Genomic DNA, 23,816 nt, shown 5'->3' with positions numbered 1-23,816 from the left:
GTATTAAGCAAAACTAGTTTTATGTGCTATTATTGGCCTAAGTTGCTCAGCAGGAGGACTGCTGTTTTCTGGACCAAAAATTTTCTTCACGGTCTCTGATTACACTCCCAAATACAGTGCATTGTGTTGTAAAGTTTGAAGGTCAAGAAGTCATAGATGACCATGGCCAAGTCTCATCTGTCTGAATGGGGCAAAGTCTCCTGCATAGCCAGAGGATGGGGAAAGGTGTTATCTGAATTGTTGCAATTATAAGGGTACTATACAATAAGGCAATCTTTGGTAGTCAAAACTGTGGCATAGGGCCATTAGGTGGATCCTACGGGTATGTAACAGGAAGTAGAGTGAGAGAAACATTGATACAGACTAAGGACTTGTATACACATTGTAGCGATGTTTATTATGGGGACATGACTGCTAAAATGTTGCACTTTAATTGATCCTTGTAGACCTGCTGGTGCACTTGAAAGTTTCCCTACTGCGCTTTAATGTAGAGCTGCTAAAGCACCCTCGGGAACCTTTAGTATGCACCAGCAGTGACTACAAAGATTAATTAATGCACAACATATACAAACATAAGAAAGGCCATACTGGGTCAGACCAAAGGTCCATCTCGTCCCATATCCTGTCTTCCGACAGTGGCCAGTGCCAGGTGGCCCAGAGGAAATGAACAGAACAGGTAATCATCAAGTGATCCATCCCCTGTTGTCCATTCCCACCTTCTGGCAAACAAAGACTAGGGACACCATCCCTACCCATCCTGGCTAATAGCCATTGATAGACCTATCCTCCATGAATTTATCTAGTTCTTTTTTGAACCCTGTTATAGTCTTGGCCTTCGCAACATTCTCTGGAAAGGAGTTCCACAGGTTGACTGTGTGCTGTGTGAAAAAATACTTTCTTTTGTTTGTTTTAAACCTGCTGCCTATTAATTTCATTTGGCGGCCCCTAGTTCTTGTGTTAGGAGAAGGAGTAAATAACACTTCCTTATTTACTTTCTCCAAAGTGCACTTTAGAAATCACATCCCCATAGTGAGCAGTACCTCACCGTGTAGACAAGCCCAAAGTTTATGGGCTTTCTGAATCAGATAATGAATCTGATTTAAAAACATTACACTGTTCATGTAATCGTTAAATAAAAGCATTTCAATGAAACCTAAGTCTCCCTGCTTCCTCAAGAATATTACAAAAAAAAATATTGCTAGAGCTAAGTAGACAAAGGTAATTCTGTTTTGTGGAGTTTTTTTTATTCTGAAATTTGGTTTCATTACAATTTGGAAGCCCTGACGTCCCCAACTCCCATGCAGTTCACTCTGGAGCCAGTGACCTGGAAAGCCTTGAAGTCCCTGATTCCAGGGCAGTCTGGCAAGCAGTCAGCCAAGAAGCCAGGTAGACAAGCTGGCAGGAAACCAGGCAGGGTTCTGTTGCAACTTAGTCAAAACTGAAGTCTCCATGGAATGTTTCAATTTTGACAAACAGGCAAATTCTGACAAAAACAGTTGTTCTGCAGAATTTTGCCAACCATCTCCAATAATTATCCATATTGGGAAATGGGGATTAATCCTGGTATCCTGGCCAACTGCTTGCACTTCTGTGGAATCGCTTAGGGACATAAATGACCAGGACCTCATTTTTCAATCTTACCTAAAATGGCAACACATGCCGTAGCAAAGCACTCCCTAGCACCATGCTGGAGCATTGATTGAAAGAAAGAGGAAAGGTGCCTCCTATCCTGAATCATCCCCATATTTTGGACTGCTAATGCTAAGTCTAATTCTATGCCAAGAGCTAGAGGTGTGATTCCCCAGCTCGTGTACACCTATTCATGTCTGCTCTCATAGAGCACGTAAATAGCAGTATAGCTGTGGTAGCCTGGGTAGCAGCTGAGCTATGCCGCGTACATACCCACCAGTTTCAGGCATGTTTGTATACAGCTTGGCTCAGCCATGCCTCCATTGCCACCATCCGTTCTACTGCAGCTACACTGCCATTTATACTTGTGCTAGTTTGGTGAGAGCTAGCGTGAATATGTGCACACATGCCGGGGAATCACACTCCAAGATCATAGATGTAGTCATGGATAAATAACACAGGATAAACGGAGGACAAGTTTTAAATACTTCAGTACAGGTCCAATATTAAAAGCTGCAATAGAAGTTGGTATCAGCTATTATACACATTACATTCGGCAGACATTTTTATTGCCCTATCTTTCAATTACTTTAAAAATAAACAAACACGAAATGTGTCATCTAGAGGTATGAAGAAAAAACATCCACATAGGGAATATTTTTATGTACAGCATATTTAGTGGGGAGGAAAAGATAATCACAAACGTGTTTAATGTATAAACTGAATATTAAGATGAGCAAAATGAAATTGTTCGTGTACCTGGGAATAGCCGATTACATCTCCATTTTCATCTAATACATTAAAATTAATTATTGGACCTTGGACATCAGGACTGCTGAAGTCTGAATCACTGTAGATACGCACAATGGGTGCTCCATTAGCATATTTTAAGGTAGACAGCACTGTGTAGGTGTAGCGAGATAAAACAAAGGTATGATGTTTTATGTTCTCCATGCCACCTAAGAGGAAAACAACATATCTGTCAAATACCTTATTCTCTGAAACTTTTTGTTTAAAAAGATAGCACAGCTAAAAGCCAACCCATGCAAAGCCTGGAAAGACGAAATTAGCTCTTTTAAATCATCATACTTCTCAACATTTTCTTTTCTTACAATGAGCTTTAGTGGTGCTATAATGTCACAAGAGCCACCTACCTCTAAGTTAATCCATGTCACTTTTCAGCTGGGAAAATTTGAGTTTAAATTTGAATGGGTTCACACAATGAATAATTGTGTTGGTTCCAGTCTGCACACATCACAGAATCATTCTGGCCTACATTTGTTAGAATGGCAGTTTTTGCTCAGGAGTGCCAAGGACTGGAAAAGTAATGCTGCAGATCAGGAAACTACATCAGTACTAACATGGGATGGAAGATTAGTTGCAGTGTATAGTCCTATATGAGGCTACAAAACAAAGGTTTTCATTTGTGATCCCATGACAGTTATTAAATATTATACAGAAGGGATACTCTTCTCAGTCTACACTTCTGCAGAAGAGGAAAGAGAAAGGATGGCCCATATTCTGCATTAGCTCACACTCATGAAAACCCATTGGTTTCAGTGGAGTTATACAGGGAGTAAGTCAGCACAGAATTTGGCCTGGACAGTAAATAGGAGTATGCTTTCTCTCTCTTCTTCTTTGCTACACCTACTGATTTGAAAGTGCAGACCTGCAACCGAGTACCAGGATATTTGGAAGTTGCAACATTCCGCTCTAATCTCCTCTGAGCAGCAGTTGTGTCATCTGTTTGTTCTCATGTGTATTTTTAACACAGAAAAGAGATGTCGATATCTCTGAGGGTATGTCTATACTACCTGCCATACTGGGGGACAGCGATCGATCCAGCGGGGGTCGATTTATTGTGTCTAGTCTAAATGCGATAAATCTATCCCCGAGCGCTCTCCCATCGACTCCTGTACTCCACCGCCATGAGAGGCGCAGGCAGAGTCAATGGGGGAGTGGCAGCAGTCGACTCACTGTGAAGACACCGCAGTGAGTAGGTCTAAGTATGTCGACTTCAGCTACGTTAGTCACATAGGTGAAGTTGTGTAACTTACATCGATCCTCCCACCTAGTGTAGACCAGGGCTGAGTCTAATCAAAATAACAATAATACATTTTTACTGGCTGAAACAGAAAAATTACATTATTTTTGTAGTATTTATTTCCAGTTTCAAAATGGCATGGTGTCCTTTTTAGCTATGTTAGTTGGGAAAAAGAAGTGAGTGTAGTGATAGAAATGGTGGACATATGGTGAAGAACCTCTATGTTCTGCATAGTGAGGAGAAACAAGATAGAGGATGAACACCAGAAAGCCCTTCAAGAAGTCTTGTGTGAAGCTATTTAGCATGATTTGCTGATGTTTGTCATGATAAACTTGGCAAACTTCTCTCTTAACACTTAGTTCCCAAAGGACTTTCATAGTGTCACATACTTTGAGAAGAAAAGGGCTGCCTAGCCTAAGATGTCCTGCACATTTTCTGCTAGAAGGTGATAGTGTTGTTGAGAAAGGTTATTTCTGTGATACTGCCAGTGCTAGCTGCCTTATTAGATCTGACTGCACTGTTAATTTCTGAGATGTCTTTAATCACCAGACGCAGAGCTTTTCCAAATTAGCAGGAACTTTCTGATGGAATATTAAGATACTTTTTTTGTGACTTGTTGAAGAAATCTCTCACTCTATTTTTCAGAGCACATATCCTGCCGTTGTTACTGCATTAATCTTTAGTCATTCTTGATTTAAAGTTTCTTAATCACATTTTTTGTGCATTGGTGAGAAACTGATGAGTCTCTTAATTATTTATCCTCACACAAATGCAACAGCCGGCATGTGTCCCTTCCCTACTCCTGCCCCCTGCCGAGGAGGTAGATGGCAAGTAATGTAGCCAAGTGCCTGTATTTTCACATAGTAGAATGAGTCATGATTAGGGCTGATGGATTGTCAAAGAAAATTCTTCAAAACAATTGCCAATGGGTCATGGTTAATGCTGACAAAAAAAAAATCACAAATATATGATTCAGTCATGATTTTTTTTTAAAAGAGAGAATGATCTGTGCTGCCCCCTACATAATTTTTTGTGATTCCCCAACCTCCTTTCTGCTTGCTGTGACCCAGGGAGTGGAAGGAGGGGGAAGAAGAATTGCAACAGATCTTCAGCCTCCCACTGGGGGGCTATGTGCTTTAATCAATGCATATCTAGCACACGGTCATACATGGTGGTAGAAGGCAATAAAATCAAAGGGGTGACGCTATCTGAGATAAATAAGATTTGGTTACCATATGTTACAACTGATTACTTGGTATTTGTTAGTGTATTTTATTTCTGCATTTTGTCCCCTGCATATACATTTCTGTGACTGTTCTTATGTCAGGTTCCTTGACACTGAACATCTGGATTTATTTTTTTTTATTAAGTGCCTATTTGGTGCCAGGAGCAGTGGCAGATTTTAAGTCTTTTGAAGAGGATATATTTGGGGATTGTCCTGTGATCTTCAGCTCATTGCAAGCGGGGTCTAAGACTCACTCAGTCTCTATAATTTTAGTGAATTTTAGCTGTTTTATTAAGAGACTGCAGTTATTTATTAATCTAAATGATTTTTAAATGGTGAGCAGCATACATGTTATATATTATTATTTCAGAGATGGACACCTATCTAGGGCAGACCAGGTCACACTTACTGATGGAGTTTGATTACTACTGTTGACCAAAACAAGGTGTGTAGGCACATATCTATTGTAAAGGTTATGCATGGATGTGTAATTTGCATTCACTATTGTATATCTCTGCCTAAGGCACAAATGCATAATGTAGACTTCCTTGTCTGGTCTACATTCATATATTTCCACTAATACTTTTCTTATTGCTTTATCCCTTGCATGTATATTACACATGTGTGTGTGTGTTTTAACTTAACGTTATTTCAGGCTTCAGCATTTCACATTTTTTGTTTCTAGTGACACAGCATTTTTCACACTATCTGTTGGCACAGTGAATAGCATAACAAGTATTTGCAATGGTTTTTGAACATCAGAGATTGCCGAAAGCAACTCATTACTTTCCTACACTGACCCCCTTCCAGCAATATGCCATTTACCCTGTGATGTTGATGTTAGGTACCATGCAATCCTTGCTGGCTGTAACATTTCTTTGTTTCTGCCCTGAGGCATCATGACAGTGTAGCACAGGCATCCACACTGCTGCTTTACCCATGAGCTGTTCATACTGATTACAGAAACTGATGGGGTGGTGGTGCTGAAATGTCACTGGGTCCTAGGTGTTTCTTTTCTCCATGGCTGCTATGTTGCTGCTGCCATCACTCATATTAGCTAGCTCATAATGGTATACTGCTCAGCCAGAGCAGCAGTTGTCTGTGGAGGGCATATTGAAGGTACAAGTTCATATCCTGCCTTTTTAAAGCAGACTATATTTCTTCGGTCTGGATTTGTTCTCTTATGGCCTGATCCAAACCCCACTGAAGTCAGTGAAAGTCTTTTCACAGACTTTGATGGGCTTTGCCTCAGCTCCTCTCATCTGTAATTTTCTTGCCCCTCTGTTGTTGTGCAAAAAAGAAAAGCATTTCCTTTCTACTGTCTACCATTATACTCAAATGAAAAACAAATACTTCTTTTAAATTTGCTTGGCTGCTGAGTAGCTTTCTAGGTTATATCAAATCTATTTGATGCTGCCTGGAAATAAATCCAATAAATATTATACTTTATTCAGTGATGTACACAAACACAATGTGGGAATTTCACTCTATTCTGCTTCCTTTTCAGTGCTCCATATAGATTAACCTAAAATGAATTCCCAGTCCCTAGAGTGTGATGATAAACAAATAACATAGAGTTATTACTGATGTCTTATGCAAGTAGGATACACAAGTCAATACAGACTGAGTCTGTTCCTGTAAAGTGCTGATGCCTTCAACTGAGCTTAGCATCCTGCACGACTAGACCTCTGACAGGGTATTCTGCCTTCCCACACCTATTCACCATAAACAGGAACAACATGGCCAGGCAGGAGGGTAGAAGCAGAAGAGAACATGTAGCTTTTTGGTCTTACTTCTTCTGTAGAACCAGGGAACAGACCTTATGTAGAGTTTCATCTAAACGAAGAAAGCATAGAAGGTAAAGGCCAGATTTTGAAATCCTTATTCACACTAATGGGTAGTTGCTCACTTGAACAGTCCCATTTATTTTAATTATAAACTAAATGAGTGGAAATTATTTTTTAAGAATAAAAATATCAGTCATGGGAAAGGCTGTTACCTCCTTATTCATACCAGTCATCCCATTGATGGGTCTATCTCTGTGAACACAGGGAGTCACAATCTGTCTTACTATTGGGATTTTTATTCCTCCAAATTAATTTCTAGCCATGTATAAATTATGACACACTTTCTCATATGATCTTGGGATACAATAAATAATTCCTAGAAGGAAAGAAATTTCACTTTCTGTGACCAACATTTGCTACTTTCCCCACAGGACCAAGTGTCTGTGCCTAAAGTTGGATAGAGTCTTGCAGCATATTCAAATCTTCAAAATGCACCTACTGTGTGTACAATATGGAGGCCCTGTACACCAGCAGCACTAATTCCATACTGTGTGCAATATAGGGATCCCTACTCTCTCAGCACTAATCCTGTGCATGACAATTTTAATCCTTTTATTCTCATCTCTCTTCTCCACCACCTCAACAGTTTTAGACTGTGGAAAGCAATTGCTTAATCCTCCATTCAGGATGTTCTCCTGAGACCAAACATGAAACACATCCTAAGTGTTTATCTTAATGAGCAGAAGGATTTTTTGCGGCCCCATCTCTCCCTTCTTTAGAGCAGCTAGTTTACACTCCTGTCTTTATATGGTAAGGAAGGTTCAGAGTCTTTACTCTGAGTAAACTAAGCAGAACATTCTGAGAAAAGCAGCTATTAATTTTCAAACATCACAATCTTAAGAATTTCCTTGTTCTCAACTTCTTGGGAGCAGCGTGGAGAGGAGATGCTGTACATGTTCTTTGGCTTGATTCTTAACATATCTATATTAATTATTAGTGAAACTCAATTTTGTTTAGGTACTTCTTTGATGGAATATCATACAGTGCTACAAGTCGATTACAAATTTAAGTCATTTAAGTCAATGAGATCCCCCTCTCCCACTCCCTTTCATGAACACAGGCTTTGGTCATATTACTAAAAAGACTATAAAAAGCATAACATTTCAGAATGGCCCTGGCCCACCAGAGAAGTGGTAGGATAAATGAGAACAGAAATAGAGAGGATTTTGTAAAACCCAGGATATTTAGTACACTATATATAATAGCTTATAAACAGACTAGCTCTCCAAAGTACTCAGATCATACAAGTCCTCCGAGTTTCTTTAACAGAGCAATAAATCCATACCCAAAACACTTACACAAGCAGAGCTCCAGAGCTCCCAGGGTCATTCCCAGTCTAGCAGACACCACATCCTCCCTTGGTAGTTCTCTCAACCATTAAATGGGAGAGAAGCCTGTATTATAAAGGCACCGAAATCTTCCTCTTTTCCAGCATCACTTGCAAAGAGGAGTGTGACAGCCAAGCCTCTCTATTGCCCCTCTGTTCTGAGTGGCTCAGACAGCCTCATGTGGCTTTCTCCTTTCCCTGTCTAATGGAGTAAGCCTACCCTGCACAGTGTCTTGAAATCATCATGTAAGAGCTTTTCCAGAGCTTGCTTCTTGGTTTTTCCAACTCCTGAAACCCAGTCTGCTAGTACTGAGAAAATCAGGAAGCTGTGACCTCTTCCTCTCTCAATGCTCCAATCTCACACAGATGGGTAATAAATCTAGCTTACTGTTAAGCACTGACTTTTCTTCCCCAAGACCCTTATTTTATTCCCCAGCCACATCTTCTTACTGTGCATTTTATTACAGCAAAGGGCCAAAATGTACTTCATTATGGCTAACCACCAGAGCAACTTTTTACACTAGTTATTCCTCTACCTTGCCAGGCAAGAGAATCTGTGACTCCAGCCGGACCTGAGATAAATGCAATTCCTCTCTCCAAGAACTTTTCTTTGGGGCCTCAATCTGCAGTCCTATTTTGTCCACTTGAAGGCCTCATGACTTCCTTACTGGTCCAGTAGTTTGTTGTGAATGGGCCTGGAGATCAATGTAATATACACTTAACAGCTTGTAGCAACAATAATCTTTAAGGAAAAATTGAAGTGCAGTTGTCACAGAATGGGGTTTCCCTTATCAGCAGTGAGACTAGCTTACAAAATCACACACAAAAAACCAGCAATGTTTTCCTTACTTTTTCAGAGTAAGACAGATCCAAATCAAAGTCATCACTAGGCTATAAACTAGGCCCCAATCAAAGCTCACCTCCCTACCAGTGCATAATCAGAGTGGGAATTTCCCCTTTCTCCTTCTTATACTTAACAGCTAGGTCCTATAGTTTATAAGCCACTTAATCCTTGCTGGTCCAGCTCTACCTTGTTGAAGGCAATACTAGAGAGCTTGTACTGGGGCCTTTTCAGAGCTGGATTGGTAGTTTAACCCAGCATAGCAATATAAGAGCTAATTACACAAAAGAAAAATGTACAAAGTGTAAATGTAAAAAAAAAAATGAAATAAAGTGGATGCCACCATCTTGACAAGTGGATGATGCAAAAGGAAAGCAGATTCTATTGCTGTACCTGAGTAACTTCAAGCAGTGCATTAAGCAACATGACTGAGATCTGTTACAAGTTGTTTGTTCATTCACCCTCTCCCTGGAGGGAAAGGTATATGCAATGGAGTGGATGAAGTGGCCTTGCCATTAAAAACTTATGGAAATCTGAAAGTTTAAATTTTTGTAGGTAAGTTCTATTGTTTTCCATTTTTATTTAAATAACAACACTTCCCTTATCTCGACTTTGAAGCCTCCCCGTTTCTATTGCTTTCATAAGACAAAGATGATTCTTTGACTTCTGTACTGTCCCATCATGCTAGGCAGCATCATGAGAATAGCAGCAACCACTGAAGAAACACAGCCTCATTCACTCCATGGAGATACTGAAACAGTGACAACTATTGCTAAAAACCTGCTTTGAAATTGCATTTATTTAGACCTATTTTACAGGTATAAAAGATTATTTAGCTAATATTACAAATCACTGGAATTATTGGGCCAAAGCCACAACTGAGCTACAACAATTTACATCAGCAGAGGACTTGGCCCATTGCCTTAACCAGTCAAAATGACACTATACAACACACAGGTAACTCAGTGATTCAGGAACTTCCAGCTGAATAATTGTGTTTTACCCTTTTATATTCTCTTTTACCCAACAATCTCAAAGTGCTCAACATTAATTAGTTTCACCTCACAACATGCCTGCAGGGAAGGGAAGGAAAACCTATGACCATATTTTTCTTTACACATGAATTTCTTCTGGCAGGGTCTGGAACTACAAAGGCCTTCAGGCTCAGACCTCATGTAGTTTCTCGTCCATGTACTTTTGTGGGCAAAATTTTTGAGTCTTCATAAAATTTCACAAATTAAAGAATGGGAGATTTGAAAAGCAGAACTTGCTACTTTGACACAATGTTGCACACTCTTAGGGAACAAATCTGGGTGTTCATGGCAATTTCCAGTGCCAGTCTCACTCATCAAGAGATCCTTCAAGAAGACATGAGAATTCCAGTATTCTGAATCAAAGTACAGCCAATCCTGAAGGATATACTCAATCTCCTCTTCCAATCTCCTGTTCCAGTGGTTCTGTTACAGTGCTGCACAGTGCTGCTATAGGTTAACCATCAGTAAGTCATCATCACAGTGTTTGGTCCTAATAGCTTCTGAAATCCCTGGCACCTAAAATACTGTATGCACTCTAAGTACCAGGAACTAAAAGTAATAATAGAGTATGGTGGTTAAAGACTGAATACCCATAATTTTGTAAATTATGTATTTATGTAGATGTATTTTGATCAGTTGCAAGTGTTCAAGGCCACTAAAAAGAAAAATAAAAGAGAAAACAGGCATAAAATATCAAAAACAGTAAACAGGAACAGTAAAAAGGAGAAAAATATTGATAATCTTGTTATAGTCACAAAGTATTCCTAGATTATTAAAATAAATTTCAATAAAGCAATAATTAAAATTGCTTATTTTTTTGCTTCCTAATTAAGGAAAATTACTTCCTAGGGAAGTAGTGTCTTGACTAAAAGCTTTTATGTAGCATCCTAAATATACTTACTATAAGGACATAAATAAGCAGCAACTTCCCGAACAGATGGAATCTATGCTTTAAAAGAGAGACCTGAAATATTTTACAATATGTGTGACTCGTGCTTGTAAATTAAGGTTTCTGAGTCATAAATTAATATCTGACCATATGCATCAAAGTAGAGAATTACCTCTACAGATAATTCTCCATCCTGGAGGCAGGAGCAGAGAAAGACCTTGGATTCAAATGGAAATTCGTAAGGGAAAACTCCTCCAATTCCAGCTAGAGTCATATATGAAAGAAAAGAAGGGTCTATTAGTGGTGTGAACAAGAGACACACTAATAACTTCAGACCTTCCTTCCTCAGATGCCACCTCTACTGCTACAGATGATGTGAGCAGAAGCACTTGAGCAGGTCCCCTCTCAGTGGAGGAAAATAAGAGAGTATAAAAGAGTGGAGTTTGCTAGCAGGATGTCCCATGTGAGGCTCTCTTTCTTTTCCCCACACCTTGGTCTAATACTGCTGAACTTCAGGGCATACAATGAGATATTTATATTTTAAGATGTCTGCTGAAGAAGTTAATATTATTAGGGGTGATAGATAGGAGAAATGGAGAATATAGTTTATTTTTTGTACTTCTTGGCTATTTAGTACTGTATGTGATGTGGCTGTTTCTTTTTTGATTTATTTTATTTGTCAAGGTTACCTGGAGTACAGAGACAGGTGACTCTAGTTTCATAAAATAAATAAATAAATAAACTGGGCTCTTGGTGTTTAAAGAACTACATGTACAAATAATAATTTCTTTCTTTCTGCCTGAATCATCCTGCCCCTCAAAATGAGAAGGAGACATGCAGTCCAGCTACTATAAATCAAAAGCATGACTATGAAAAGGGTTTGGTACTTACAGCAATCTTTAAAAATGAGTCAGAGTCTATATGACAGCTATACAAAACAGACAGTAAGTATTATTTCTGTCAGCAAAGAAAGTTGACACAAATTTAGCTGAACTACTTTTAAATACACAGAGATGCTTCAGATTATGAAAGTTTACATATCTCCAGTTTTGTGGCACTGAACAGATTTCATTATGATAGCCTTTATGCAAAAGCATGGGTCCCTTGATTTAAAAAATATCAGTTTATAAAATGCTTTTCTTTTTTATTTTGATTTATCCTTCTGCATATTATTACGCCCAAATCAGTGTAAACACTAAATATTTGCAAAAACAAGCCAAGATAATGCCCCTATGGTTGCCAATTTTGGTTGGATGCATTCCTGGAGGTTTCCTCACATGACAATCTTTAATTAAAGATTAATCTTTAATTCCTGGAGACTCCAGGACAATCCGGGAGGGTTGGCAACCCTAACTGCTCCACACAGACAGAAGTATAACAAAAGGAACTCACTAATTGCAATACATGCTTACACACTGATAACATTAATACTCTATTTTGAATTTCTACAATGCCTTCGTGATCTTAAAGAGCTTTATAATCATTAATGTAACTTGAATATAACATTGCTCTGAGGTAGGTATTTTCTTATCTATTTTAGAGACAGGTAAACTGACTTTCGTTAAAGGATAGTTACTGGCCTTCTGTAAGACTTTTTAAATCAAAATATAATCATGTGAGTGTAAAAATTTTATGTGAGTAATATATGTTCATCTAATGCTCGTTGGCTTTCCCATCCTAATGGGTTCTTTACTCAGTCTGTAAGAGGCATTCAACATCTTTCACTGACTATTAAGGGATTACTCTTTATACTACCTTGTCTGGAGTTAGCCTCACTTGCCACTTAATTTTGAGGCTTATTTAGCAAGATTCAATCATTTTTTCTCTTTTTCTTTCATAGGACACTTTATAGAACAGACACCTTCTTCTGAATTAAGTAAAAACAGAGGTCAATGTAACTTGGTTTTTTGATGCTGGAGTTTGTGATACGTCTATAAGCACATACCAATGTCTCTGGTGGTTTTGGTTGTACTGTGACTGAGAAGAATCCTAAAGTAATAATGCCAACCCGGAGTGGCAGTTCTTAAGAGCTGCATTAAAATGCTGCAAAAGAACCCATTCAGGAAAAGCTCTTAAACCTTAACCAATTAGGACTGCAATGATTAATCAAACTGTTCAAATATTTCATTAAAACCCACATGTAAATGAATTTGTCATAAATATAAAGGGAAGGGTAAACACCTTTAAATCCCTCCTGGCCAGAGGAAAAACCCTTTCACCTGTATAGGGTTAAGAAGCTAAGACAACCTCGCTGGCACCTGACCAAAATGACCAATGAGGAAACAAGATACTTTGAAAGCTGGAATGGGGAGAGGGGGGAAACAAAGGGTTCTCTTTGTCTGTGTGTTGCTTTTGCCAGGACCAGAGCAGGAATGCAGGTCAGAACTCCTGTAAAAAGTTAGTCAACCTAGTTAGATATGCGTTAGATTCTGTTTTGTTTAAATGGCTGATAAAATAAATTGTGCTGAATGGAATGTATATTCCTGTTTTTGTGTCTTTTTGTAACTTAAGGTTTAGCCTAGAGGGATTCTCTATGTTTTGAATCTGATTACCCTGTAAGGCATTTACCATCCTGATTTTACAGAGGTGATTCTTTTACTTTTTCGTTAGTTAATATTCTTCTTTTAAGAACCTGATTGCTTTTTCTTTGTTCTTAAGATCCAAGGATTTGGGCCTGTGTTCACCTATGCAAATTGGTGAGGATTTTTATCAAGCCTTCCCCAGGAAAGGGGATGTAGGGCTTGGGGGGATTTTGGGGGAAAAGACGTTTCGAAGTGGGCTCTTTCCCTGTTATATTTGTTAGACGCTTGGTGGTGGCAGCAATAAAGTCCAGGGACAAAAGGTAAAATAGTTTGTACGTTGGGGAAGTTTTAACCTAAGCTGATAAAAATAAGCTTAGGGGGTTTTTCATGCAGGTCCGCACATCTGTACCCTAGAGTTCAGAGTGGGGAAAGAACCTTGACAGAATTGTAAACACAGGATAGCTCAGTATTCATCTCTCTTTGAAATGTACTGTGAATGGTGGAGGAACTAGCAAATGGCCTTATGTTAAGTTTTATAGCTAAGTACCGGTGATGGACCTCCTTCAAGTCATCCTAACTACCTTTTGTTCACTGGGGAATTCCAAAAGACATGAAATTGTATAAAAGATCCTTGGTTCCTGATTCTGTCATCTCAGATCTGCTTAGACTTCATCATGGGAAGTTTGAGTCACAAGACTGAGGTCCCAGTTATACTGGTACACCCTGAATATGATATTTGGATGTTGGACTAAAAACTATGAACTATTTCTGAAAGAACTCTTTGCAACCACAAAGCTCACCATCTCTGCTATGAATCAGCCACTAAATGAATTGAACTCAAGTTTGTATGTATTGTGACAGGGTCGAGCCAGATGGCTACAGGATTGTAAAAGAAGGCAGATATATTAGACCCAGGTTAAGTAGGTCCTTTTTCCCTGGATAAGGTAACAGGGAAGGTTCCAGAACCATCAGGAACCTTCTGGAGACAATTAAGACAGACAGGCTGATTAGAACACCTGCAGCCAATCAAGAAGCTGCTAGAATCAATTAAGGCAGGCTAATCAGGGCACCTGAGTTTAAAAAGGAGCTCACTTCAGTTTGTGGTGTGCGTGTGAGGAGCTGGGAGCAAAAGGTGCTAGGAGCTGAGAGTGAGAACTGTTGGAGGACTGAGGAGTACAAGTATTATCCGACACCAGGAGGAAGATCCTATGGTGAGAATAAAGAAGGTATTGGGAGGAGGCCATGCAGAAGTAGCCCAGGGAGTTGTAGCTGTTGCCCAACTTCCTGGGAATCAGCTGTTTGTGCAGGAAGCTGGGGAGGGCTGAGAAACAGGTGGCAGCTTCCCACTCAGGCCCAGGGAGGCAGAGCGGAGGTGAGCTGGGGTGGGGGAGTGCGAGGAGGGCCGCTGGCGCTGCAGCGGGTAACCTGGGGGGCATGCAGGGGAACTACTCCCTGCCCCAGCTCACCTCCCCTACCCTCAGCCTGAGGGGGAAGCTACCACCTGCTTCTCCGCCCTCCCCGGTTTCCCACGTGAACAGCTGATTCGCTGGAAGACGGGGCAGAGAAGCAGAGCGGGGCGGCATGTTCAGGAGAGGAGATGGAGCGGAGGTGAGCTGGGGCTGGACGCAAGGTGGGGAGCTGCTAGTAGGGGCTCTGTACCCACCAAATTTTCCCTGTGGGGGCTTGAGCCCTGGAGCACCCACAGAGATGGTGCCTAAGGGGCCAGTTTTGATGTGATCAGTGGGGGGAGTGGCTGCTCCCCTGCTCCCCCCCAGCTACCCCACCCCTAGGAGCCAGAGTGACCTGCCGGATGCTTCCCAGAAGCCACCCCAGATAAGAACCACCGGGACTCCCCACCTTGCCTCCCCACAGGTCCCTTGGGCTCTTAGGGGTGGGGTGGGCACCCACTACAGTGGCCCATGAGACCCTCCTGTCGAGTTCTGGGGGCAGTCAGTGGATGGGGCAGGGGTCCCGGTGGGAGAGGCGTCAAGAAACGCGGGGGGTTGGATGGGCAGGAGTTCCAGGGGGCGGGGCAGGCCATGACCCCCTCATGGGGTGAGGAGGGAACCAGTTGTTAAGATTTTGGCAGCTCATCACTGGACATGGGTACCTGGATGGTGGCCTGAGACTGGATCACTTTAAGGGAACTGTGTTTTTTGGACTTCGGAGTAACCAGTAAGGGAATAAAGAAGATGTTTTATGCTGGCTTGGTAAATCTAAGTATTGGAATATCCAGCACCTTTATGGGGATTGTCTGCCCCATTCTTTGCAGTTCGTCCTAACTGAGTGACCGCCGCTGACTCCCCACTAGGACCCCAGTCACACATGGTGAGGTCCCTAGTGGACTTCACTGAATCTTTTGCTCTCGTTTCTTCCCTGCTATAGAAACATTTGGGATATGCTGCTATAATTTTCCCATTATGCTTATTATTGGAAAGCGTTTTTTTTAAAAGAGAAGGGATTGAAATATTCTCTAAACGTGCAAGTGAGCATCTCTGGCCACAGCAGGCAGTCCACTCCAAGTCCCCTCACTGCCTGAGTAGAGAGTCCTATCTCAGTAGGCTAGTACAACCTCCATGACCTGGAATTGTAGGTCCAAATCAAGGCACAGCTAGAAGTTTGTAGAGTGAAACCCTTCACAGATTTTGCTTTCTCCTGTCACTTTGTCTGCTGTCAGGAGAGAGTGCACTGGCTAGAGAGTGAGAAGCTACAGCTCTCTGTTTCTCAGTTCTTTCCAAAAATACTCTGTCCTTCCTTTTTTTCACTCTGTCTCACTCAGCCCACTCCCTGAGCATTGCTTAAAGAGTGAGAACAACTGACTGCAAAAGCAAATATATCCACTTCAGAAAATGCTTTGCAGTTGTGCGGAGGGCTTGGACAAACACTGAGGGTACAATACCTCTCAAGAGTAAGGTGTATTCCAAGGCTGTAGTATTGATTCTAATTTAACCTTAACTAGCAGCTTTCTATAATTCCTGCCTTCTGTATCACTCAGGGAAAACCAGTAAAATTAATCCCCGTAAACTATGGTAAGACACAATATTTTTTTAAGTGGCCAAAAGATGAAACGCCTCAGTTGTCTGTTTGATGGTAAAACTGATTTAAAAAAAAATAGAGAATGCAATTGGAAAGTCAAACCCAACAGGACTTTCCTCGGTCAGCCCAAAGAGTTTAAGCCCCAGCTTGCTTCAGCCAAATCCAAAGACAAACTTCAAAGTGCATTTTATTCAACAGCCAGAAACAGCTATCACTGCTTCTGTTCTCCGCTGCTGCCCTCTATATCCTGACTCTCACTCAACCCACATCACAACATCTATCTTACATACTGTGGTGCAGGTGAGGGGAATTAATTCCCCACAGCTGACTCAGCCCAGCTATTCTACCTCCCTTGCACTAACACTGCCATTTTCCTCCCTCTGGTCGGGTCCCTCCCTGTTAACCTCTGTGTAGGATACATTTATCATTTACTCTAAATACATTCTATAAGCAGGAAGCTAAACACATTATTATAAAGTTCTGATCTTCCTATGGAGAGGTGGCTGTAGCGATTAGTTTGCTTTCCACAGATTTTGCCCCTTGATCTTCACACATGGAAGAGACAAATGTGTGTGTCATAGGGATCAGACAGTTTAATGTCAATTCTGTGTTAGCCAGCTTGCCAGTAATGTATTTAGAGCTCATTAAAATGGACAAGATTTTTAACAGCTGTAAAACTCTTCTTGTCTAATCCATAAAAGCTTCTTTCTGTCCCATGATATTGAAATGCGAATCCACCTTTTCAAAATGTTATCACGTTAGCTGAACATTCTGTGATTTTATCACGTTACTGAACGTTCTGTCTGTCTGTTTGTTTATATATATTAATTCTGTTTTGCAGTGGGAACAGGAAGTCTTTGACCAAATGACAGAGAGGCCAGGTCTCTATTTCACACACTGTTTGTTGAGCAGACATTTACTTAAACCCATACCTGTCAGAACAGAATGATTTATTAGTGCTACAGAATGGCAAGATGCCCAGAGACAGATTTTGAGAATTTCTGATGTCAGGAACGGGAAGACATTTTTTAGGACCAATTTATGAAACAGAGTGCACAATATATATTACTGATCACTTAACACAGCCATAAAATTGGACTGCTTTTAAACACTTATGATGTTAGTCAATTAATGGATTAGTTTTGTTACTGGGTAAGACTCTGAATTTATAAAATGGTATCTATAAAAAGGCACTAGTTTCAAATTCTAGCACTTTCTACACCCCTTATTTTATCTTTTCCTTGTTATTTTTCCTGTTACTAACTCCTTGCTTTTGTAGTTTATTAGAGAACATTCCTGATTTTCTTTAACAGTTCAATTAAATTCTGTTTTAAACAATGTGCTTGCTTTTGCCTTAGAACTACATTGTAGATTTTCAGTATTCAGAACAACCAAAGGCCACATTCATTTTTATGATATACTATTATCATGAAATGTGCCCTTAATTAGTCCTAGACAGGAATATGTTGTTAACGGCTACGTGAGCCTCCCACTTTTGGTTAACCATATCCCATTTTTGTTAACTACTTTCCCTGCCATAGGAGTGTAACAATCGCTTATAGGCATATCCCGATATAGGCACCACAATCTTGGGCTTTTGCTGTGTGGTCTAAGCAACTATTTCCATTATGCAACTTTTTGTGAGTTGCTCCCCTTACCCCAATCTCTCTTGCTCAAAATGGTCTTATGTTCTGGTTTATTTTTTTTCCCTCTTCTAATTTTGTGGCTGCCCATACTTTTTTACTTAATGTAAAATTTATACTATATTACCAATCCCCATGGATCACTCTTTCCCTGACCACTGAAAGCAGATAATTTGGCACAAATACACTAGAAAATTGGGACAGAGCTCTTGCAAAAACAGATTTACTTATACAATTTCAAATATTTTCTACTTGTAACAGAGTCAGAAATGCTACAAAAATAGCCTTTCATGTGTCTCTCTGGCCAAACACTGGAAACTGCAGAAGTGCAGGAAAATAAATATACAACACTTTTTTTTTTTTTTTAAAGATTTGGTTTAAGGGATGGACAAACGGCATTGCTAATCCCAAGCATTCAAAAGTCATGATTTAGCTCCTCCAAAATAGAAAGTGGGCTAAAAACCAGAGAGGTGGGGGGAGGGAATTGCCTTTTCATTTTTGAGCTTCAGGTTTCACATTATAAGTGCTTCTCCACCACCATGAGGGCTAGCAAGTTTCTTTTATTTATAAGATGGATAATCAGCTGAACATGAGCTCCCAATTTGATACCGTGGCCAAAAGAGCTAATGCAATCCTGGGATACATAAATAGGGGAACCTTGAGTAGAAGCAGAGAGGTTATTTTATCTCTATATTTGGTACTGGTGCCACCAGTGCTGGAATACTGTGTCCAGTTCTGGTGCCCACAATTCATGAAAAATATTGATAAACTAGAGACGGTTCAGAGAAGAGCCATGAAAATGACTAAAGGATAAGAAAACATGCCTCATAGTAATTACAGTCTCTGAATCTATCTATTTAGCTTAACAAAGAGAAGGTTAAGGGGTAACTTTCTTACAGGTTGTACATACTTGCATGGGGAACAAGTATTTAATAATAGGCCGTTCAATCTAGGAGAGAAAGGTATAGCACACTCCAATGGCTGGAAATTGAAGCTATGCAAATTCAGACTAGAAATATGGTGTAATTTTTTAATGGAGAGAGTAATTAGCTATTGGAACAATTTACCAAGGATCATGGTGGATTGTCCATCACAGTCAGTTTGTAAATCAACATTGGGTGTTGATCTGCTCTAGCAATTATGTTGGGGAAGTTCTATGACCTGTGTTTTACAGAAGGTTGGACCAGATGATCACAATAGTTCCTTTTGGCCTTGGAATACATCCATCTATGCATTTCCTCTTTAGTCCAGCTGAGAATTCCTGTCTGCTGAGAAAATTCTCAGCTTGGTGGCTGTGGCCAGATTTTGGTCCCTCTACATTGCTCAGAAACAGAGATTTTAGCCCAGTAATTGTTAACAGGGATTTTTAGATTTTGCAAACATTCATTCAAATATAAATGTATAAAACTGTTGCTTTAAGAAGAAGATCTTTGGTGTGTTTGTTGTTGTTTTGTCTCTTTATTTTAAAGAGAACATTACAATAACTAAATCCCAAATATTTTTATTAAATGGTTGTAAATGTCCCCTCAAGAATCATATAACACCTGTAAAACAGCTGCATGGAAATTTTCATTGCAGTCATAAAAAGGTACATTTCTTGCAAAGAAAATGTAAAGAGCAGTATGCTTAATAGGACAGTCTCATATTTTTGACATACAAGGCAAAGCCTTCAAGTTTCAGAATATTTTAGTAGAGTCCTACATATACACGTTAAAGCAATTGCAAAGAATTAAATCATAGAGTCAATTTCTTCCTTCAGTCATATGCACACAATTCCCACTGAATGCCATGGAAGTTATATGTGCTTTTATGAATGCCTGAGTCATTTTTTAAAAAATATTGTCTTGATACAGCTCTACAGGGTAAGAGCGAACCTCTACAGTAGCACAAAGCTTCTTTTTTATATTCTCTAATTTCCAGGACTCACTGTAAGTGTGCTTCACTGCATTTGGCCAGAGAGTGCACAGCACTTCAAATTTCCTCTTCTTACCTACCTTTTTAGGTGTGAATGTACTTCTGTTAAAAAGTTTCCAAAACTACCACTAAAAGGCCCTAAATAGTAGAAGTATAAGCACATTTTGTGATGAATAAATATTGGGATGAAGAGAGTCAAATAAAAATAATTGTTTTTGTGATTAATTTTTGTATCTATTTTTGTAAAGAAAAGACAATGAAAAATATAAAAAAGGTAAATAACTTACAGCTTGTATATGTTTCTAAATATTGCATGTTTCATGGGGCTCTCAGTACAACTATGAAATTACACAATTTTACAACTTGAAGTTTTTGCAAGACCAGACAATACAAAACCTGACAATACTACACAGACATAACCCATTAGGATGCTCTTTTGTGCTCAAACCAAAGTCACTGAACGCATGTTGTAAAGTAATGCGTTGAGGTAATGGTGGCATGGTCTCTCTGTAGCTACACACTACAACTATTCTATTCCACAGCAATAGCTTCACTCTTTGCACGTCAAACATTTTTGTTGAAGGAATATATGTTGGCCTGGACAGCAGGGTTATTCCATATTCTTTTTCAAAAAGCCATTTAAATAGTCTGAACTGGTATCAGAGCCTTGTAAAAGGGACCTTGGTGCAATCTCTCATTCAAGGATAGCACCTCTGACAAGTGCAGCAAGCCCCCATGAACTGCATTGTGGTATTTATGCTGAGTCATAGGCTAGTAATCGCTCGGCATTTTGGTCCAGAGCCAAGAGCACTAATATGGGGATGGTTGCGTGTGTCACACTGGTCAGTGTTGAAGGCCTGGCTATTAACATGCTGCCAGTCACTACACAACAATACACAGAAACGGAGAGAAAAAGGGGCAAGCGCTGAAAAAGGGGATTAACATAAATTAAAGAAAAAATACTAAAGCATCCAAAAAAACCATTTACTAGCAGTATTGAGGAAGGCGGAGGGCATGACAGGTTTTTTGAAGGGTTTTTGTTTTTTTATTTTGTTGGGGCAGGGTATATTTTGCTGAAAGAGTGGCTGATCTTGCTCATTTAATTTTGTTGCTTCTAGGCTGCGTTCTGCTGCTGGGTGGTTTTTCTTGTAATGAATGTGGCCTTTTAAGACAGTTGTAGATGTTTGTATTTTTCTGCATTTAGATCAAAATATGTAAAACAAAATGTAAAGAAAGCCTGTTCTGTTTTACATGTTTACCGTGACACCACGATGTCTTCTATTTTCCCTTTGACGAATCCAACAAATTTAGCACAATCAGCCTACACTCCTAATGGCAAATACATTACATTAAATGTAAGTAGGTGCCTGAGATGAAATTTGAGAATTTTGAGCTCCCAAGAAGAGTTTTGCTATCTCTAAGCAGATAGCAGAGACTGCCAAGCATAACAATGGTATTTCCCTTCCCCCCCCACTCCAGCCCTCAGCCTCCTTTAACTTTTCTAAGCTTTGAAATGAACATGTTCTTAATACCGTAAAAAGAGGCTTTGCATATGAGACTAAGGGAACGTTTAAACTCAAATGAGACACATCCATTTAGGGCAGGAAGAATTGCATGAAAGAAAGATACCTTATGATCTTTCCCTTCTTGATGCTTATTGTATCATTGTTATATCATTACTGGAAATGGTTTGTCCAAGGTCACTCAATTGTTTGGCATTTATGAGTTAGCAGCCCATCACATGCAGAATTGGCACATACAATCACTAGTGATGCTGGCAGTCTCCACACTTGACTAATGCAACTTGTTCTGTCAGCCAGTCTGCTAGCTTGTCACAGATGAACATTATTCTTTGAGCAGTATTTCAGATCTGCATTTGAAGGGGATTGTTTGATGACAGACCACAGCTAAGTACCAAATGGGTCATACCTATTATAGTACACCTAAGTCAACAACTACTGTTTACTTAGGCTTAAATCCTCCCATCCACAGCAAAACTGGAATATTAAGCTGTGTCCCCGGGGAGCTTAGTTGAAAAAAATCCTCCCAAACTCAGCAGACTGAGGTGGTGGAACTGCTCTGTTAATACTACTGTAGCCCAGATGCTACAGAATCCTCCATGACCATATTGTTCCATTATGCAAAGAGGATAGTGGCAACGGACTCTCCCATGGACTCCACCCTGTCAGTCAAGTTGAACTCCTCACATCTTGCCCCTTCCCCTCATAGGAAGGACTATCAGGGGATCTGTAGCTATGGAGGAGGAGTTAGGACTAGATCTTCTCATGAAATTTTTTTGATCCATGAAATATGTTGATGAACAAATGGTATTCATTTTAATCAAAATATTTCTTCTAAAGTTTTCACTGAAAACTCGAAAAGAAATTATTTCAGTGAAATAAAAACAAAACCAAAAAAATTTGGTCTTCAGATAAGTTTTCAGTGTTCACTGCAGAACATGAAAAAATTCATTTTTTTTAAACTTTACAAATTTTATCAAAGCAGATATTTCCCACAGAAACATCTGTTTTGACAAAAAAGCCATTTTTGTAAATAAAAAATCCAGTGAAAAATTTTACCCAGCTTTAATTAGGACAGTTATTTCATACTAATACTAACTATTTTAGCAGGGCCATCCATAAATATATCACTCCCCATGTACCTTTCCAATAGACCCTGATCCCAGGGAGCATGTGCTTAGAGATTGAAGGTGTAAAGTACTGGAGAATCAATTCATTTGGTTTACAACTTTAAATAAAATCTGGTTGAAGGAATCAGAACATATTATCTATTATTTTAATATACTCTGTCAAAATATGTACTGATAAATAATCTGTTCTACAAGAATGGGAAGAACACGAGTGTTCCACTATTCACAAAACTATGGAAAAGATGGTACCGATACTTCCAATAATAATTTGTATTTTGAAGGGATTATAATGCAGCTGTGAAAGGTCACTCCATTTAAGACTTGACATGAAGACCACCTGAAAGTCTGTTTGGCAATATTTAGATTTTAAAAGTAGGACATTCTAGAATGGCAGTTGGTTTTAATATTTTTAAAATAAATGAATATTATTTTAGTGAATATATTGCTCAAGAAAAATGCCAGATTAATACCACCTGAATATGAAATAATAATTTATACATAGACTAACAGGGCTTATGACATAGACCACAAAGTCATTTTACGTAGACCACATGAAAGCCATTGAACACTAATGAATTTGAAGTTTTATGATTCCTTTTTGCAGTATTATCATTCAAAATTAGCCGTGATTTAAAGCCTCATACATCTGACAAGCGATCAGTTCATAATACATACCCCTGTAATTTTTGGTTTGCTGGAGAAAAAAATTTAAAAACAACCAAAATTAAAATCTTTTTTTGTGGAGGTGTGTTGCCTCTCTTTTAGAGCCATATTGACTATTAAGAATGTGCACAAACGTAGGGCTGCATGTGTGTGTGTTTGAAGAAGAGACCTTTGACTGTTACTGATATACACACTTCATCAAATGTACAGCAGTTTCACGCACTGTAAGCAGAACCTTAACCACCCATGGACTCTTACGGTTTTTCCCTTTTATTATGATATTGTATATACAGATCCTGTAGTCTGATGTATACATACCTCTAAAGATACTGTCATTTAAGAAGAATACTTAAATGCTTAAACAATGTGCTTTTGAATGAATACTTTCTGAATACAAAAGTACTACATCACGGTGACATTATCACGTAACTTTGACTGGAAGTTTAAACTTTATTAAGGCTTCAGTCGTGCAATCACTTTATTAATTTTAATTAATACTTTATGTTCTTGTAAGAAAACCTTAATGTTAAAGTCCTATAAAATGTAATAAGA

General features: G+C 39.3%; 1 protein-coding gene across 5 annotated transcripts in view; it reads right to left on the bottom strand.

Moving 5' to 3' along the window:
* Positions 1-23,816, bottom strand: part of MOCOS (molybdenum cofactor sulfurase) — a 394,513-nt gene that overhangs the window by 90,396 nt on the left and 280,301 nt on the right. For all 5 annotated transcript variants that reach the window (XR_006279147.1, XM_038388277.2, XM_043508593.1 and 2 more), the window contains one exon: positions 2,389-2,588. Coding sequence is in view for 4 of the 5 variants with exons in the window: in XM_038388277.2 (XP_038244205.1) it covers positions 2,389-2,588 (200 nt within the window). In the remaining variant the exon portion in view is untranslated. The remainder of the gene's footprint in view (positions 1-2,388; positions 2,589-23,816) is intronic.

This window comes from Dermochelys coriacea, chromosome 2 (genome assembly GCF_009764565.3).
Source record: "Dermochelys coriacea isolate rDerCor1 chromosome 2, rDerCor1.pri.v4, whole genome shotgun sequence".
Taxonomy (NCBI): Eukaryota; Metazoa; Chordata; order Testudines; family Dermochelyidae; genus Dermochelys; species Dermochelys coriacea.
This window is presented reverse-complemented; position numbering and strand designations above follow the sequence as displayed.